This window comes from Hyperoodon ampullatus (genome assembly GCF_949752795.1).
Source record: "Hyperoodon ampullatus genome assembly, chromosome: 2".
NCBI lineage: Eukaryota > Metazoa > Chordata > Mammalia > Artiodactyla > Ziphiidae > Hyperoodon > Hyperoodon ampullatus.
The window spans coordinates 19,973,312-19,993,301 of record NC_136915.1 but is presented as its reverse complement, the minus strand read 5'-3'; the positions used below and the strand labels follow the sequence as shown (position 1 = coordinate 19,993,301).

At 41.9% G+C, this 19,990-nt stretch overlaps 1 protein-coding gene across 2 annotated transcripts in view; it reads left to right on the top strand.

The window, feature by feature from the left end:
• Positions 1-3,506: 3,506 nt before the first annotated feature.
• The window catches only part of STPG1 (sperm tail PG-rich repeat containing 1), a gene marked incomplete at both ends in the record, with an annotated part of 41,327 nt that continues 24,843 nt past the window's right edge, over positions 3,507-19,990 (top strand). For both annotated transcript variants that reach the window (XM_079696905.1, XM_079696904.1), the window contains 2 exons: positions 3,507-3,579; positions 11,222-11,340. In XM_079696905.1, the coding sequence (XP_079553031.1) occupies positions 3,507-3,579; positions 11,222-11,340 (192 nt within the window). The remainder of the gene's footprint in view (positions 3,580-11,221; positions 11,341-19,990) is intronic.

Sequence of the window (19,990 nt, the reverse complement as noted above, 5' to 3'; positions counted from 1 at the left end):
GGATAAAGAGGGGCATTTCACAGTGATAAAGGGTTCAATTCACCAAGAAGAGGTAAAAATTATAAATGTGCATGCACCAAACAGTGCTTTAAAATACATGGAGCAAAAATTGACAAAACTTAAAAAAGAAATAAACAAATTCACAATAATATAATGTGGGAGATTTCAACACTTTTCTCTCCATATTGATAGAATGAATAAAGAGATAATCAATAAGGATATAAAAGACTTGAACAACATTATCAACCAATTTGACCTAATTGACATTTATTTTAAAAAACCTCCATCCAATAACAACAGAAAAACTCAAAATCCCTCCAGCTACTTGGAAATTAAACAGCAGTCTTCCAAATAAACCATATGTCAAAAGATATAAGAAAAATAGAAGCTAGTTTAGGAAGAAAATGAAGGCACAACATTTCAACATACATGAGATGCTGTTAAAACAGGGATTAGAGGAAAATTCACAGTATTAAATGCTTATATTAAGAAAGAAGAAAGGTCTAAATTCCATGATTTAAGCTTCCACCTTAAAAAGCTAGAAAAAGAAGAGCAAATGAAGCCTAAAGTAAATAGAAAGAAGGAAATAATAATGGTAATAGTAGAAGTAAATGAAATAGAAAACAGAAATGGGAAAAAAATCAATGAACCCCCTTGCTGTTTTCTTTTGAAAAGATCCATAAACCTCTAGCCAGTCTTAACAAAAAGATATAAGATGCAAATTACCAATATCAGAAATGAAGGAGGGATATTACTACAGAACTTACAGACATAAAGGATAAAAAGGGACTATTATGAACAACTTAATGCCAATAAGTTACACGACAGAGATGAAATGGAAAATCTTCCTTGAAAGACACAAATTACCAAAGCTCACTCAAGAAGACATAGATAATCTGAAGACCCTATATCTAACAAGCAAATGGAGTTTGTCATTAAAAAACCTTCCCACTGAAAAAACTCCTGGCCCAAATGGCTTTACTCATAAATTCTATCAAAAAGTTAAGGAAGAAATAGTACCAATTCTACACAAACTCTTCCAGAAAATAAAAGAGAAACTCATTTTATGAATCCAGCATTACTCTGATACCAAACCCAAAGGCATTACAAAAAAGAGAAAACTACAGGCTAATATCTTTCATGAATGTGGATGCAAAAAGATCCTTGGCAAAATTTTAGTAAATTGAATTCAGCAATATACAAAATTGATAGTATATCATGATCAAGTAGAATTTATTCCAGAAATACTAGATTGTTTTAACATTTGAAAATCAATCAGTATAATCCCATTAGAATACCCCAAAAGAATAATAATATGATCATTTCCATAGATGCAGAAAAAGTATTTGATAAAATTCAACACCTGTTCCTGTTAAAATCTCTGAAGAAACTAGGATTGGAAGTGATAAAATGCTTTTATAAGAAAACCTACAATTAACATTGTCATACTTAATGTTGAAAATAATTGGAGAAATATACCACGTTAATGGATCATAACACTCGAAAAAGTTAAGATATTAATTCTCTCTAAATTGTTTTATAGGTTCAGTGAAATTTCAATTCAAATCCAAAGAGGTTTTTTGGTAGAAATTGACCTGCTAGTTGTATAAATTGCATGGTAATTCGAAAGAGCTTATAAGGGCTAGTACCAATGGTTCCCAGAGGGAAGTGTGTTGGGGGGGTGAAACGTGTGAAGGGCATCAACTGTATGGTGATGGATGGTAACTAGACCTGTGGTGGTGATCATTTTGTAGCGTACACAGGTGTCAAATTACAATTCTGTACTCCTGAAACTTATATAATAATAACTTTAAAAAGAACTAGTATAGTCAAAATAATTTTGAAAGTGAAAAACAAAGTTGCAACTACCTTGATTTCAAAACTTATAAAGCCAAGATAGTGCGCTGTTGGTATAAGGGTATACATATAGGTCAAAAGAACAGAATTCTTGGACTTTTGATGACTATGCCAAAATAATTCAATAGAGAAAAGGATATTCTTTTCAACAAATGGTGCTAGAACCATTGAATATTTAAATGCAATAAAACAAACCTGACCTATATCTCATGCCAAATATAAAACTTAATTCAGAATGAATCTTAGAACTAAGCATAATAGCTAAAAGTATAAAACTTCTAGAAGAAAACATAGAAGAAAATATTTGTGACCTTGAGTTAGGCAAAGATTTCTTAGACAAGACAAAAAAGAATCACAAACCATAAAAAAAATAATCGATACAAAGAAAAAAAACAAAAAAGAAAAACAAACAAAAAACAAACAAAAAATAATTGATAAATTCGACCTGATCAAGATGAAAACTTTTGCTTTTGAAAAGACACTGTTAAGAAAATGAAAAGGTGGGTTTCCCTGGTGGCGCAGTGGTTGAGAGTCCGCCTGCCGATGCAGGGCACACAGGTTCGTGCCCCGGTCCGGGAGGATCCCACATGCCGCAGAGCGACTGGGCCCGTGAGCCATGGCCGCTGGGCCTGCGCGTCGGGAGCCTGTGCTCCGCAATGGGAGAGGCCACAACAGTGAGAGGCCCGCGTACCGGAAAAAAAGAAAGAAAATGAAAAGGCAAGCCTCAGACTGGGAGCAGATATTTCTAAAACACATATATGATAAAGGGCTTGTATCCAGAATATATTAAGAACTTCTATAACTCAATAGTGAAATAATCCAATTGTTTAAAAAAATAGTCAAGATTTGAACAGACACTTCACCAAAGGATGTAAACAAATGGCAAATAAGTACATGAAAATATACAAATTAAAATGACAATGAGATACCACTATACAATCACTGGAATGCCTAAAATTAGTAAGACTTACCAAATGTGTTGGTGAGAATGTGTAGCAACTGGGACAAATTATTGATACATGCTACCACATGGAAGAATCTCAAAAGCATTGTGCTAAGTGAAAAAAAATAGACACAAAACAGTATATATTGTATGATTACACATATATGACATTCTAGAAAAGGCAACTATTGTGACAGAAAGAAAAGCAGTGGTTTCCAGATGCCAGGGTTAGGAAGGTATTGACTGCAAAGAGACATAGGGAGCTTTGGGGTGGGGGAGGTTGGATATACTTAGATCTTAATTGTTGTGGTATTTTACACAATTGTAAACACTTGCCAAAACTTAAAAATGTACACTTTGAACCGATGAATTATATTGTATGTAACTTATCTCAGTAGAAATAAATGTATAAAATTCAAGCCTACAGGAGCTCTGTAAGCAACATCAACAGAGAACACTTACAGAGTTCCTACTACAAGCAGTGCAATGTGTTTGGGATTTGGGGTCATAGAACTTGGTAAATCTCAGCCTCTACCCACAAGATTTCTCAGTTTATCCTGCAGATACAACAGAACCCAATCAACATACTTACCAAGATTGTGAAGTGATCCTACAAATGCTGTATTTTGCTGTTTCAGGTGCTTAGAAGAACATGCAGTCAAGTTTTTCATCAAACACATGGAATATATCACAGAACTTTGCCAAGATGGGCAACTCCATGCAAAAAGACCAACACTCTGGCAAAAAATATTCCAGAAAGGCTGGCAAAGTACAGAAAGGTCTAGTGAATTTTATAACAGAGGTCTCTGGGGACGAGAGCTCCTGACATATGTGCATTTTAGTATGTAAGAGCAAATTTTAGGGGAATATAGTAAATCCTGGGTTATACCTACAAGGCCACTCTTTTTTTTTTTTTTTTTTTTTTTTTTTTTTTGCTGTACGCGGGCCTCTCACTGTTGTGGCCTCTCCCGTTGAGGAGCACAGGCTCCCGACGCACAGGCTCAGCGGCCATGGCTCACGGGCCCAGCCACTCCGCGGCATGTGGGATCCTCCCGGACGGGGGCACGAACCCATGTCCCCTGCATCAGCAGGCAGACTCTCAACCACTGCACCACCAGGGAAGCCCCAAGGCCACTCTGAAGTATATCAAATAGATTGCTTTGGTCATTCTCCCACTGCCTCTAGGGTGATAATTGGGAAGAAACTATGAGAAGAAAGGATGAGGGGGAGAGAAGGAGGAAGAGATCTTACTTTATTTCCTAAAACTTAACCCAAGCCCCCATTCTGCCAGGTCGTTGGAAAGTTAAACTCCAGCCATTACTGGCACAAATGCTATTCCTCCTTATTTCAAGTTCTGGATCTTTCTCAGTGGAAAAAGGTGACGTGATGATGGGAGTCTGGGTGAGGGAGGGGAGAAGTACTCAGATCTTGGGTCATCCATCCAGACAGGTGAGATCCACTGTCTCAGCCCATGTATTCCTTTGGTTTTGTTAGTATGCACTAATCCGGGACTACCTCTGGGCTTGGGGAATCATTGCTGATTCCCCACTCATCCTCACTCACTCCACTGCTTTTTCTTTTAGGGGTATGACCACCTCCCTGGTGGGCCTCTAGAGTCCCTGCTGCTCTCAAACCCACAGCTGGACCTCTCTTTCTTCCTCCCATCTTTTGATTTAGTGCTCTCTCCTTTTCTTTAATACTTTAAAATTGAAGCTTAATATATATTCAGAAAACAAATCATCATTGTACAGCTTAATGAATATTCACAAAGAAACCACCACCTATGGAATCACTTCTCAGACCCCGCGATAAACAACAGCATCCCAGAAGCCCTTGTCTTGTCCCTTCCCTGGGCCTTATCCCCCTTCTCTGCAAACGTAAACACTACGGCTATCCTGACTTCTAATATCATTAATTACTTTAGTCTGTTTTGAACTTTATATACATTGGAATCCTACAATATGAACTCTTTTCTCTCAGGCTTTTTTCTCTCAGGTTTGAGAGATTTAACTTCATGTTTCATGTATCAGTGATTAGTTCATTTTCATTGCCATAAAATGGCATAGCATTCTTTGTTCTAATATACCACAATTAGTTTATCCATTATACTATTGAAGGACATCTGGATTGTTTCCTGTTTTGAGGTACTATGACTAAAAGCTTTTATGACTCTTCTTGTTCATGTCTTTTGGGACATGTATGTATATATTCCTTGGGTCTATACCTAGGAGAATTGCTGGGTCATAGAGTGTGTTTATGATCAGCTTAGTTGATACCACTAGTTCTCCAAAGTGAGTGTGCCAATTTTACTTCCTTACAAGCAATGTAAGATCATTCCAGTTGCTCCACATCCTCACCAACATTTTTAGCTCATAAGGGTTTTAATTTGCATTGTCCTTTGATCAAAAAGATTGAGCACTTTTTCATGTGTTGGCCGACTTTTAGGATATTCTCTTTGGAGAAGTGACTGTTCCAGTTTTTTACCCATTTTTTCTATTGGGTTTTTCTTTTCTTAGGAGTTCTTGAAAACATTCTAGAAATGTATCCATTTGTTGGCTATAGGTAAATATCTTCCCTCAGTCTGTGACTTTCCTTTACATTCTCTTAATGGTGTGCTAATGAAGAGAAGCTCTTGATTTTACTATAGGCCATTTTATCAATATTTTACCTTATAGTTAGTGTATATGTCTGTCCTATTTAAGAAATCTTTGCCTATCCCAAAATAATTTCTTCTAATAACTGTATTATTTTACCTTTCACATCTAGACCTACAATTCACTGGGAATTGTTTGTGTGCATGGTATGAAGATGTCCAAATCTATTGTTTTCAGTATATATATCCAATTGCCCAGCACCATTTATTGAAAGAGCATGCTTTTTCTACTACTCCGCAATGCTATCATTGTTGTAAATCATGTCTATGTATATGCAGGTCTGCTTCTGGATTCTTTATGCTGTTCAAATACCACCTTTAATTACTGTAACTCTATAACAAAGTTTTTTTCTTATCTAGTATAATTCCTTCAACTATGTACTATGTTTATCTTGGCTACTCTTGGCCACACTGAATTTCCATATAAATTTTAGAATCATCACATTAATGTCCTAAAAATACCTTTACTGTCATTTTGATTTAGATTGCATTGATTCTAGACATCAAGTTGGGGATAATTTACATCTTTACAATATTGAGTTCTCCAGTTCATGTGTATCCTTTCTTTTATTTAAGTCTTCTTAAATTTTTCTCAATAATGTTTTATAGTTTTCTATGCAGAGGCCTTGCATATCTTCTATATATCTATTCTAGGCATTTGACTTTTATGCTGTTGTAAATGGTACTATTTTAATTTCATTTTCTAATTGTTTTCTGCTGGCATAGAAATAAAATTAATTGATTTTTGTATATTGACATTGCTATATTCAGTTATTACCTCTAATAGGTTATCTATAGATTCTTTTGAAATTTCTCCGTATACAATCTTGTCTATGAATAATGACAGCTTTATTTCCTTCCTTTCTGATCTATGTACTTTTATTTATTTTTCTTGGCCTTTATACTGGTTAGAGTTCTTCAGTACAATGTTGAACAGAAGTATGAAAGCAGTCAACCTGGTTTCCTTCCCTATCTCAAGAGAAAGCTTTCAGTATCATGTTTGGTGTAGGCTTTTGTCATAGATACCTTTTATCAGATTAAGGAAATTTGCTTCTATTTCTAGTTTGCTAGGGTTTTCTTTTAATCATAAAAGAACACTGAATTTTACAAAGTGCTTTCACCGTCTACTAAACAGACACTTCACAAAAAAAAAACAAAAAAAAGATAAACAGATAGCAAATAGCATATGAAGAGATGCTCAACATCATTAGTCACTAGAGATATGCAAATTAAAGTCACAGTGAGATAGCACTACACATCTAATGGGATGGCTGGAATTAAAAAGACTGCCCATGGGACTTCCCTGGTGGTGCAGTGGTTAAGAATCTGCCTGCCAATGCAGGGCGGGTTTGAGCCCTGGTCTGGGAAGATCCCACATGTCGTGGAGCAACTAAGCCCATGCGCCACAACTACTGAGCCTGTGCTCTAGAGCCCACGAGCCACAACTATTGAGCCTATGAGCCACTACTACTGAAGCCCGTGCACCAAGAGCCTGTGCTCCGCAAAAAGAGAAGCCACTGCAATGAGAAGCCCGCACGCCGCAACGAAGAGTAGCCCCTGCTCACCGCAACTAGAGAAAGCCCGCGTGCAGCAACAAAGACCCAACACAGCCAAAAAAAAAAAGACTGCCCATTGTTGTTGAGGATGTGAAGTAACAGTAACTCTCATACACTAATAGTGGAGATATACAAAGATAGAACAACTTTGGAGAAGGGTTTGGCAGTTTCTCAAAAATGTTAAACTGTGATACAGCCATTCCTCTCCTAGGTATTTACCCAAGAGAAATGAAAACTTATGTCCATTTTAAGACTTAGGATTGAATGTTGTTAATAGCTTTACTTGAAATACTTCCAATCTAGAAACAATTCAAATTTTCATCAACAATGGATAAAAAATTGTTACATTTCTATACAATGGAATACTACTCAGCAATAAAAAACAATGAAGTATTGATACTTGAACAACATGGATGAATCTCAGAATAACTGTGCTCAGTGAAAGAAAGCAGACAAAAAAGAGTACATATTGTATGATTCCATTCTGCCTCTATTGACATGATCATATAGTTTTTCTTTTTTAGTTTGTCAATATGGTGAATTACATTGATCGTCAAATGTTAACCTATCTTTGGATCACTGGGATAAACCTCATTTCATCATGATGTATTATCTTTTTTATATATTGTTGAGTTTAATTTGCTAACATTTTTATAAGAATTTCTGCATGTATATTTATGAGGGTTAATGATCTATAGTGATTCCCTCTCACCTTCTGTAATGACTCTGTCTGGCTTTGGTAACATGGTAGTAACTGGCCTCATAGAATGATTTGGGAAATGTCTTTTTCTCTTCAGTTTTCTAGGATAGATTGTATAGAATTGATAGGTGGAGTGTGCTATAAATGTCAGTTAGGTCAAGTTAGGTAATAGTATTGTTCGAGTCGTGGATGTCTGTTGATCTTCTATCTACTTGCTTAAATTATTGAGGGAGGGATTTTGAAATCTCTGACAATTATTGTGGAATCTTCTATTTCTTCGTGCAGTTCTATCAGTTTTTATTTCCTGTATTTTGAATTTCTTGTTATTGAGTATATCAGTGCTTAGAATTGTTACATTCTCTTGAGGAATTGACCGCTTTATCATTATGAAATTACCTTCTTTATTGCAGGTAATATTTTTTGCTCTGCAATCTGCTTTGTCTGATATTAATACCTAGCTTTCTTTTGATAGCATAGTGTATCTTTTCCCCATACTTTTACTTTTAACCTATTCCTGGGTTTATATTGAGTATATTTCTTGTAGACATCATGTAGTTAGGTCTTTCTTTTTTATCCAATCCAACCATCTCTGTCTTGTAATTGGGATGTTTAGACTATTTAAATTTAATGTGCTTATTGGTATGTGAGTATAAGCCTACCATCTATCTATTTGCTTTCTATTTGTCCCATCTGTTCTTTATTTACATCTTCTGGATTCTTTTGTATTGAATATTTTTTTGTTTCTATTTTGTCTACTTTGTTGGCGTTTTAGGAATAACTCTTTGCAGTGTTTTCTTTGTGGTTGCTTTAGAGCAAGGGTTGGCAAACTTCGGCCCTTGGGCCTAATCTGACCTGTGGCCTGTTTCTATAAATAAAATTTTATTGGAACATAGTTACCTCTATTTGTTTATGTGTTGTCTGTGGCTCTTTCACTCTATAATGGCAGAGCTGAATGGTTTCAATAGAGACAATAGAGCCTGCAAAGCCTTAAATATTTACTATCTGGCCCTTTATAGAAAACGTTTGCTGATCTGTACTACAGAGTTTATAATATACATCTTTAATTTTATCACATTCTACCATCAAGGGATAGTATTACACTTCACATATAGTAGAAGAACCTTACAACAGTATATTTTTATTTTTTGTTTCCTTGCCTTTGCACTGTTGCTGTCAAACGTCTTCTACATACATTATAAATGCCACAATAGTGTTATTATTTTTGCTTTAAATAGTCAATTATTTTAAAAATGATTTAAATTTTATGTTTCTATCTAAATGCATCAATTTATACTCAGGGTTCTACATTTTACATTTACCTACATATTTACTAGTTCCAGAGCTCTTCATTCCTTTATGTAGATCCAGATTTCCAACCGGTATCATTTTTCTCTTGCCTGAAGGACTCCCTCTATTTCTTGTAGTTCCAGGTTACTGGTGATTAATTCTTTTAGTTTCTGTATATCTTCAAAAGTCTTTATTTTGCTTTCATCTTTGAGAGATATTTTTACAGGGTACAGGATTCTAGGGCGATAGTTTTTCCCTTCTGGTACCTTAACAGATGTTGTTTCTGATGGTCATCTGCTGTTATTCTTATATTTGTTGCTTTGTGTGTAATGTGTCTTTTTTTCTCTGCCTGATTTTATGACTTCCTATCACTTTAAAAAGGCAATTTGATGGGGGCTTCCCTGGCTGTCCAGTGGTTAGGACTCTGTGCTTCCACTGCAGGGGGCACAGGTTTGATCTCTGGTCAGGGAACTGGGATCCCCACATGCTATGTGGTGAGGCCAAAAACTTAAAAAAAATAAATTAAAAGTAAAAAACCAAAAAGCAATTTGATTATTATGTGCCTTGGTGTAGTTAAATTCCTATTTCATGTGCCTGAGTTTCACTGCCTTTCTTTGATCTGCAGGTTTATGTTTTTTTTAAATCAAATCTGGAAAATTTCAGCTACTTTTTTCTTGAAAAATTTTTTTCTATTTCCTCTCTCCCACCTCTCTTCTGTGGAACATATATTAGGTTCCTTGAAGTTTTCACAAAGCTCACTGATACTCTGTATTTTTTAGTCCTTTTTCTCTCTGTGTTTTGTTTTGAATAGTTTGTATTTCAATGTCTTCAAGTTCACTAGTCTTTTTTCTGCAGTGTCTAGTGTATTCTTAATCTCAGACTTTTTAGTTTTCATCTGTAGAAGTTTGATTTGGATCTTCTTGATATCTTCCATGTACCTACTTAATAAGTTCAATCTTTTTTCCAGCTTCTTGAACATATCAAATGCAATTATTATTGTAATAATGTAATGTTCTTGTATTCTATCATCTATATCATTTCTGAGTTGGATTTGATCGATTGTTTATTTTCTCCTCATTGTGAATTGCATTTTTTCCCTTCTTTGTATGCCCATTAATTTTTTATCAAATGCCAGTTATTTTTACCTGTTGGGTACTGTATATTTTAGTAGTCCTATGAATTCTTGTGCTTTGTTCTGGGATGCAGTTAAATTACTTGTGAAGTTTGATTTTTTCAAGTCTTGCTTTTAAGCTTTGTTAGCTGGAACCAGAGAAGCATTTAGCCTAGGGGTAATTTTACCCTATTTCTGAGGCAAAACCCTTCTGCGTATTCTCCTTGTGTCCCATGAATTATGAGGTTTTCCACTCTGACTTGTGGGAACAGGAGCTATTCCTGTTCCCAGTGTTCAGGTATTGTTAACCCTAACTTTTTCAGGTGAATCTTTCCCCTTGGGGAGTTTTCTCACATGCTTGGGCTGATTGATACTCGGGAAGCTACTTGAGGGGAACCTAGTGCACGTCTCCGGAACTCTTTCTCTGTGTAGCTCTCTCTTCTCTGGTTCTCTGCACCATTCATCGGGAGTGGAAGGAAGGAAAAGGGGGAGTTCATATATCATTTATACATCACAACCCAGACATATAAAATTTTAACTTGATTTTCTATAAATGATCCCCTTCTGCTTTTTCACCCCAAGTCTGCTCAAAGCAGAAACCTAAACTTACACTTGTGTTGCACTGTGTCCTGAAGAATGAGAGCGAGCCCCACTCTGCTCTGGGGTTTCCTGACCTCTCTGTATCTTTACGGTGCTTCGCTGATCTGTGACTCTGGGCTGAGGATGAGTGAGGACTCTTGCTCTGTCCCCCTGCCTGGCTCTCTTCCAAGGCTGCTCCAAATGGTTTTGTGTCCCCTTCCTCCTTGGCAAGAACGCCTTTCCTGTCAGATCCTTCCTCTTCCCTTGATAATATGCTTCAGCTGTGTGACCAAGTCTCACTAGTTTAAGAGCTGGAGGTGCTTGGGTGCGGGGTTGGGGGGGTGGATGGCGGGGCGGGAATCAATAAATTACTAAGAGGGTCTTAAAAAAATCCAGTTTCATGTTTGTCTCTTGTCAAAAGGCAAGTTTCTCTTTTTATTCCGTTTAAAATAAAATGTTAACAGATAGCTCTGTGTTTTGTGCATTCGTCAGTTCTGTGTTTTGTGCTATTTTTTATTCTATTTTTGTTGTTTAGGTTTTACTGCTGCGTATCCAACACAATCCTCCATTCCTTTTAAATACCAGCCTTCCAGGATTCCAGAATCAGAAAAAAAAGGATTTAATAGTCAAGCCAAGAGGTTTTACCATAAAAAGGTAATGACGTTGTCTTAGAGATGCTTTACTTTTAGTCTGGATTTTAGCCTCAGGGGACAGACACGCGAGTCTGGCTGGTGCGTCTGCCTCTGTGACCAGTAGAGGGCAGTGTCATCCAAGGAGCTGCAGCACCCTCTCCAGCTGTGCGCTCTGACTGGGCTGGAGGAATGAGCTGGAAAGATATTAAATCCAGTGGAAAACATGTCTGGACTTATGGGGCCACACTGAAACTAAACGTTTTTTAACAAGAAATGTATTTTTAAAATTACTATAAAAATCAAATATGCAAAAATCCCAGACGTATGAAGTAAAAGATAAAAATCCTTTCCTCCCCCCTCCCCCCAGCCTCACTCAAAACATGACAGGAAGAACAAGACGTTCTTCAAATAACATAAAAGGAAAAATAAACGAGTCTAATAAACGTAAAATTACCTTTGTGATGACACCCCCCTCTTTTTTAAGCTTCCTTTGACAATGTGTTAGAACTGTTCCTGCATTTCCGCCTTCCTTACCCTCTTCCCCAAATATCTGTGTCTCTTTTTCCCTTTGATCTGGAATGTTCTGCCTGGGTCCTGCCGGTCCTCACCTAACTTCTGTAATTTCACCGGCTGAAAGCCCAGGTCTGATATTCTCCCCTCTCACCAGCAGGGGGAGGAAGCAACTCGCAGACGCAAGAGTCTTTTAACATCTTCATTCCTTTATTCGTTTAACTAGGACCTTTAGAATAACATTCTTTTGGAGGAGTCATCATGTCAGTTACCTTTTGCTGCATTCTAAAAATGTTTTTCATCCTACCCCCTCGCCAAGATGGCGAGAGGGGATGGGGAGATCTGGGTCCTGAACGCAGGTGAGTCCTCGGCAAGCCCTGTGCCCCTTGGCCTGTTTCCTCCTTTGTAAACAAGAGCGCTGAGCTAGAGAATGTTTAAGTTCCCTCCACTTCTGATATTTTAGGATTCCAAGAAAGCAAGTAGTAAAGAATATAGTGTGTGTGTACACACACACATATATTTTTAATTACTTGCAGTTTTTCTCCAACGGTGATAAATAAGCTATCCGCTCAGGAGTTTCCTCTCTATGTTTTTTTTTTTTTTTTGCGGTACGCGGGCCTCTCACTGTTGTGGCCTCTCCCGTTGCGGAGCACAGGCTCCGGACGCACAGGCCCAGCGGCCATGGCTCACGGGCCCAGCTGCTCCGTGGCATATGGGACCTTCCCGGACCGGGGCATGAACCCGTGTCCCCTGCATCGGCAGACGGACTCTCAACCACTGCTCCATCAGGGAAGCCCTCCTCTCTATGTTTTAACTGTCCATCTGTCTCTCTGTCTCTTTTTTGTCTGGTTTTCCATTTGTCAATTTACCGATAATATACTGTCCATCTCTCAGATATCTGCAGCCAATCTCCAATAAAAATAATGACAGCCACCATTTACCGATCCCTACTATGCGTGAAACCAGTTTTAGACCATATTTCTAATCCTCTGAACAATGCTAAGAGGAAGGGTTTATACCTTAATTTAACAGAAGAGGAAACCCGGGCTTAGGGAAGTTAAATGACTGACCCACCCGAGGTCTCACAATGCAGGATTTGACACATAAGAGGCCCCACATGAATATCGGCTGAATCAACGTTGAAAGAATTAGACCTCAAACCCAGGCCCAGCTCACTCCTAAGCCTCATGCTCTGTCCACACATGGCACCACACCTCCCTCTGTGGCCCACAAAGCCATCAAGTCCATCTATGAAAGTCAGCGAGTGCGTTTCTGAAAATGCTTCCGCCAAACAGACCAAGCTCAAGATAGGGGAAGATGTCGTGTGCGTAGGCCCCATTCTACATGATCATGTTCTGAAGACTCAAATCCAGAAACTGAATGGTCTGGCTTTTAAAGTTTGCATTTTAAATGACTATTACTTTTCAGAAATTTTTCTGCTGAAGGAACCAAGGTGGCAGCCAGCCAAAGATATAGGCAGCATCCGATAAAGAGAGAAATAGCTCAGAAATTTGATTAGTACTTTTCAAACGTGGTTGTGTTGGTCTGACAATGTGAAAACGTTCATCTAAGCATTTGAAAGCACTTTGTAAATAAGTATGGAATTTTTTAGAAAGGGCATGGGATCCATAAACCCTGTCCCCTGGGTTTTGCTCTGTTACTAGCTGACTGGGTTTAGACTAATCGCTTGACTTTTCCGGGCTTCAGTTTCCTCATTTGAAATGTACAGTTTGGATTATTATACTTTTTTAGGTTCTTCAAGCTATAAAAACAGGAAGAAAATGTCTTATTGCCAGCTCATTATTTTCATTTTTCCTGAGAGGGATGGGCATTGAGAAGTTAAGAATTCTGTTTAACATCACCCAATAATTTAGTGAGGCAATACAAATTAAAAGCAGATTTTAAAACTCTGGTGTCTCACCACCCTTCTTATGACATTAATCGTACACACCCTGTGCCTCATCTCATGACTTGATTGTGTCCTCACATTCATTCTGTGACACATCTAGCACACCTTTTTTTTTTTTTTTTTTGCGGTACGCGAGCCTCTCACTGTTGTGGCCTCTCCCGTTGCAGAGCACAGGCTCCAGACGCACAGGCTCAGCGGCCATGGCTCACGGGCCCAGCCGCTCCGCGGCATGTGGGATCTTCCCGGACCGGGGCACGAACCCATGTCCCCTGTATCGGCAGGCGGACTCTCAACCACTGCGCCACCAGGGAAGCCCCTAGCACACCTTTAACACAGAGAATCAGTGCCCTCTGAAATGTGCACTTACCTTATCAGTCTGACTTTGGAGAGAAACTTCAGGGCCTCGTTGCCCAGCTCACATCCCCCATGAGAATCTGACTGCTGCGTACGAGGAATCCTTCACTGAGCTCCGTGTCCAGACTGGCAATTTTGACTGCTAGAAATGAAGTCTGCTTCCCTGAACATTTTACAGTTATTTACAGATGTGCTGCTCACACTGGGTGCATGAAGAGACATGCCTAATCTGGGACAGAGCATAGCCCAGCCACCTGAGAGACACTTTCCTCCCCCACCTCCCGATTCTGTCCCCATGCCACCCTGGATTGTGGTCACTATTTCCCAAGCTGTGTAACACTAAGGACACTCCCTTAAAGTCTTTGCACCTCTGTTTCCTCATCTTAAAAATAAGGATGTTATAATAGGTAGGCCCTTGCCAGGGATTACTATTCCATGATCCTAAACCTGATTAATCCCTTCCAGGCACACATGAAGGGATACTGGTAGGATACAGACACCCTTTCCTCTAGATGCACAATTTTAAAATACATGTTAATTTCAGACATAGCCTGACAGCAAATCCACCCTCCCCAGTGGTAAGCAGGACAGTGTTTCATTTGTGGTGCAATGGTACAAAGTTAATACGGTTCACTTATTGCCTTGATAAGGCACCAGACCAGGGATATTTTTAAAGGAATTTTTTAATGTCAGAGATTTTTCAATGAAAGGAAGTTCAGTCTGCAGAGACCGCCATGTTCAAGGAGATAATTTCCCTACATGTGCCCTCAGCTGCGTGTTTGAACCACAGTGGGGTCTGCCCGACCTTCCTGCTCTAGAAGCCTGACCTCTTCCATATCAGTCACCAGCACCCCTTCCTCAGGGGTCTGCAGGACATGCTGGTGGAAACTGCAAACACTTGGCTGGCACAGACAGTGTGCCAGGCTCCCCTTGAAGATGTTGCCTTTATGAACTCATTTAATCCCCATCATCGATTACCCTGGGAGCTAAGTCCCGTTATTATCCCCACTTTTCAGATAATGACTCTGAGACACAAAGAGGGTTAAGTACGTGGCACAGCCAGGGTCAGGCAGAGTGAGGACGAGCCTGGCAGCAGCTCCAGGCTCCCACACCGTTTCCTGGCGTCTCCCGGGTGGAAGCCAGCACACCTTCCCCTGAATGCCCGAGCACCTTCTGCTTGGCAGGGTGGTAATGGGCATGCACATCTTGTCTCCACCCAGCCGGAACTCCTCGGGCAGCAGTCATTGTCCTTTCCAGACCCCCAAAGCCCCTCAAAAGTGGGTCGAATGAATGATCCCAACTCAAGTCTACGAGCCACGGGAACTTGTCCCACCCATCTTGCATTGCTTTGCTGTGTCTCCTCCATCCCGTTCCTAGAACATCTAAGCTGCCAACCGCCTGTATCCTGGTGCCCCTGCCCGGGCCCTGGCCCACAGCAGACTTCAGTGTGTGCTTGTTGAATTGAGTCTTGGCTCACATTCCACTCAGGGGATTTCAAAGCCCTGCTAATGAGCTGACACCAGAGTTAACAAAGAGGAGGGCTCTGCAAAAGAGGAGCACGGGTGCTCAGAGACGGTACTGATGTAAACCGATGCTTTGAAAATGCAGGTTTGGCTTCTCATGTCTGACTCTGTTTCCAGCCCAGCCAGGCCAGCGATGGGCAAAGACCTGGTCCCCATTTTCATCTGCCCAGGTGGCCAGTGTCCCTGGGCTTCCCCCCCACCTGCTCTTCACCTGGGCCACTAAAAAACAATCTCCTCAAGAGAACTCATCCCGGGGCTTCCCTGGTGGCACAGTGGTTGAAAGTCCGCCTACTGATGTGGGGGACGCCGGTTCGTGCCCCGGTTTGGGAGGATCCCACACGCTGCAGAGCGGCTGGGCCCGTGGCCCATGGCCGCTGAGCCTGCGCGTCCGGAGCCTGTGCTCCGCAACGGGAGAGGCCACAACAGTGAGAGGCCCGGGTACCGCAAAAAAAAAAAAAAAAAAAAAGAGAGAGAACTCATCCCACTTTTCCTGGTTGCTCCCTGAGGGCACCCAGGGATCTTTCATTTCTGAGATCCCCATTCTGAACAAAAAGGTGTCATTTTCTTGCTTGAAGTACGCTCCCTGCCTCTCCCTTCTCCTCTGCTGTCGGAGGCATGGAAACTTTCATGCCAGACATTAGAGTATGGAGTTGGGGCGGGGAGAGGGGAGAAAGCAGAAAGGAGGAAGGGCGTCTTACAAGGGACACATCTCAGGGTTGTAGACAGTTTGAACCAGAAGGGCTTCAGTGATCCCGAAATCCCTGGGCTCAGCAGAGGGGCCCCATCTGTGACAGCATCCCATGCTGAGGCCCGTCGGCGGAGCGGGTAAAGGGGACTTGCTGCTCGGAGCCACTGCCAATCAGGCCCCCTTTCCCTGAGTTCCTCATGGAGGCCCGGAGTGGGGTTGAAAACTATAGACCTCCACACCCACACTTGCCTCTTTGCAGGTTCACAGATGAGGGGGCTGAGGCCCAGTGAGGGGACGTGCCCTGGGGGCAGACACTGGCTCTCCTGTCTTCTGGCCCATGCTATCACCACTTTGGCCACATCAGCCTGAGAAAAGGGTGGATGGATGCATTGTCCTGAGACCTTAAAACCAGAGGTGTTTGTAAAAGGAAATTGTTCCCGCAGGAACCCCAAATTCCTGGGCATGTTTGCCAGTGGGTTAACCACAGGACAGGGCTCTGTTTCCACCTCAGGCGTGTCTTCATCCTGTTATATACCGCTAGCCCTTCCGCAGACTCTTAGTTTTCATTCGTCTTGTGCACTCCTGAGAACCCCAGCTGGCCACCCCCAAAATAGACCAAAGCAGGGCGGAACACCCCTGAAGAGTCAAAAGACAGCTCTAGTGTTGTGGGCTTTGGCCAATGATCCAGCAGAGACCGCATTTTCCAACCAGGAAATGGGTTGACAAACTTGAAAGTCTTAATTGGACAGAATCTATGAAATCGGGACGAGAAAATCCAGGCTGTGTGCAGATGTGACTGGGTCCAGGTTGTGGACATTAGGCCCTCCCATACCCTAAGGAGCTGCCTGGGGTGAGGGGGTAAATGCCCTGCTCCCTCTCTTCCCCTCCTCCTCATGACCTCTCTAAACCTATCCCAAGGTCACGTGAATGTCAATCTGTGTCCCGCCCTTGGCACGTGCTGCCCATTTGGGACTTTAATCCTTCAAAAGAGCTCTCAAAATGCATTTCCACCAAATGTTGCCCAGCAACATCAGCCAATCATCTCTTGCTCCATCCTGCTCTGAGGGCCTTTAACTGCCGCTGAGGGAAGGTCCTGGCTCCCTTGAGGCTGTTGTGGCAACTTGAGGACTGGTAATGATGAGGCCGGTGGGACGTGCATTGACTCATTCAATCTTCACGTGCACAGGGGACAATGGGTGTAGCCCTGGCGCAGAGCTCCCCGTGGAACACACAACAGGCAGTCAGCAGAGCTCAAATGAATAGTGCTCCTGTGCTTCCCTGGTGGCACAGTGGTCGAGAGTCCGCCTGCTGATGCAGGGGATGCGGGTTCGTGCCCTGGTCCGGGAAGATCCCACATGCCGCGGAGTGGCTGGGCCCGTGAGCCATGGCCGCTGAGCCTGCACGTCCGGAGCCTGTGCTCCACAACGGGAGAGGCCACAACAGTGAGAGGCCCACGTACCGCCAAAAAAAATAATAATAAATAGTGCTCTTCCCTTCTCCCTCCCCACACCCATTTTATTTGGTTGGTTTATTTGGTTTTTGCCTTCTGGGTGGTCGTGGCCAAGAAGCCAAGGGCTGGCTGAGTTCACACCAGTTTCGACTTGGATTCTCACTCTCTGGGAGATGCTGAGAGGCCAGAACTCATCAACCTCATGTAACATTAGTCACATGAGCTGTTATCCCAGAGGCCAAAGGTTGGACTTTTATTGCCCTCCCAGGGAGCCATCCACCACCTCTAGCTTTTGCAGGAGAAAGCTTGAACTCCCTACAGCTGGACCTTTCCCTCCAGGCAGCTTTGAAACTTAACTTGGTATGGAGTGCAGGTGGTGGTGTGCTGGTAAACCAGCTCTCTCCTCCACAAAGAAAGTTCTGATTTAGAGCATTGGCCAATCTCTGTGGTGTAAATACCGCCCCCCACTCTGGTCAATTTCAAGCTACCACGAGCAACATTTCTGAATATTTAACAGTCGCCCTCATGAGCCACCACTGGCAAGCCCCAACGTCCTGCTGCCTGGAGGACCCTTCTTAGATATTCATTAAGAGCAAATAGGCAGCACGCTATCCTTCCAGGCTAAGAGGTGACAGTTCTCTTCCTACTTGTCCTGGACTCAAAGCAGTTTGCAATGTGGCAGAATTAAAATGTGATTAAGGTCCAGTAGGGTTGCCAGATTTAGCAGATAAAAATACAGGATTCTTAATTTAGAATTTCAGATAAATAACAAACTACTTTAGTATAAGTATATCCCAAATATTGATTGGGACCTACTTATACTAAAATAGCTTTTTGTTGTTTATCTGAAATTCACATTTAACTGGGCAGGGTGGGATGGGGCAGCCTTGCAGGCCTGTGTTTTATCTGGCAACCCTAGATCCTCAGACACATATAGGTGCCCAGAAGATTCTTGTGGGCTGATGCTGGTGTTGGGAGTGTGGCAGCAGACTGGGGGCTGGAGATGTCCAAGACTGTTTATTCTTTAAACCTAGAAGAGTTGCAGTTACATTTCCTGCTTCAGCTTTCCCTCACTGTAGGGACTCTGGAAGCTAAAAGGTGCCCGAAGTCACTTAGTGCAACATCTCTGATTTACACATGAGGAAACTGAGGTCTAGAGAGGTGACTAGATCGAGGTTACTTAGCTAGTAGCAGCACTGATGCTAGAATCCTAATTCAAAACTCAGCGGGATTGTTTTTCCTTTTATCCTGCACATTTTATCCTGCACTCGTCTGAGAGTTAGTTTGGCTTAGTGGTCAAGAGTAGACTGTCCTCACACTGCCTGGGTTCAAATTCTGGCTCTGTTACTTGCTGCGTGACCTTGGTCCTTATCCCTTTGGGCCCTGTCTTCTCATCTTTAAAATGAGGATTAAATGAGCTAGCGTGTATAAAGTACTCAGAACAGTGCCCGGCATGCAGTGACCATCAATAAACATATGCCATGGGCTTCCCTGCTTTTGAAATCAGAACAACAGTACTTTTAGGGCCCTCCTGGTGGCGCAGTGGTTAAGAATCCGCCTGCCAATGCAGGGGACACGGGTTTGAGCCCTGGTCCGGGAAGATCCCACATGCTGTGGAGCAACTAAGCCTGTGTGCCACAACTACTGAGCCTGCGCTCTAGAGCCCGCGAGCCACAGCTACTGAGCCCACGTGCCACAACTACTGAAGCCTGCGTGCCTAGAGCCCGTGCTCCACAACAAGAGAAGCCACCACACTCAGAAGCCTGTGCACCGCAACGAAGAGTAGCCCCTGCTCGCCACAACTAGAGAAAGCCCACGTGCAGCAACGAAGACCCAACACAGCCAAAAATAAATAAATAAAATTTAAAAAACCCAAAAAAAAAACCCCAAACCCCCAAAAAAAACCATACGCCAGTCCTGCAAACAGCCCCTTAGAAAAACCTCTTTCTGTTCCTTCCTGTAGCACCTCAGATCGCACCCACATGCCAGGGCTCTTCTGGTCGGGCTGCATCTCCTGCATCTCCTGCCTCACTCTCCTGGTAGTCAGCTCCCCCTCTGTCCACCAGGGACCATAATCACCTACAAGGCAGGAATCAGCTCCCCTGCCCCCACCTGCAAGGCTCAAAGGTTCACTGCATTTAAAATTCAGCACAGAAGAACCTGTTAATAGCCCTTATATTAAACCATAATCATACACTGCTTGGGCCACACTGGAGAGTCCTTGAAGGCCCTGATGGT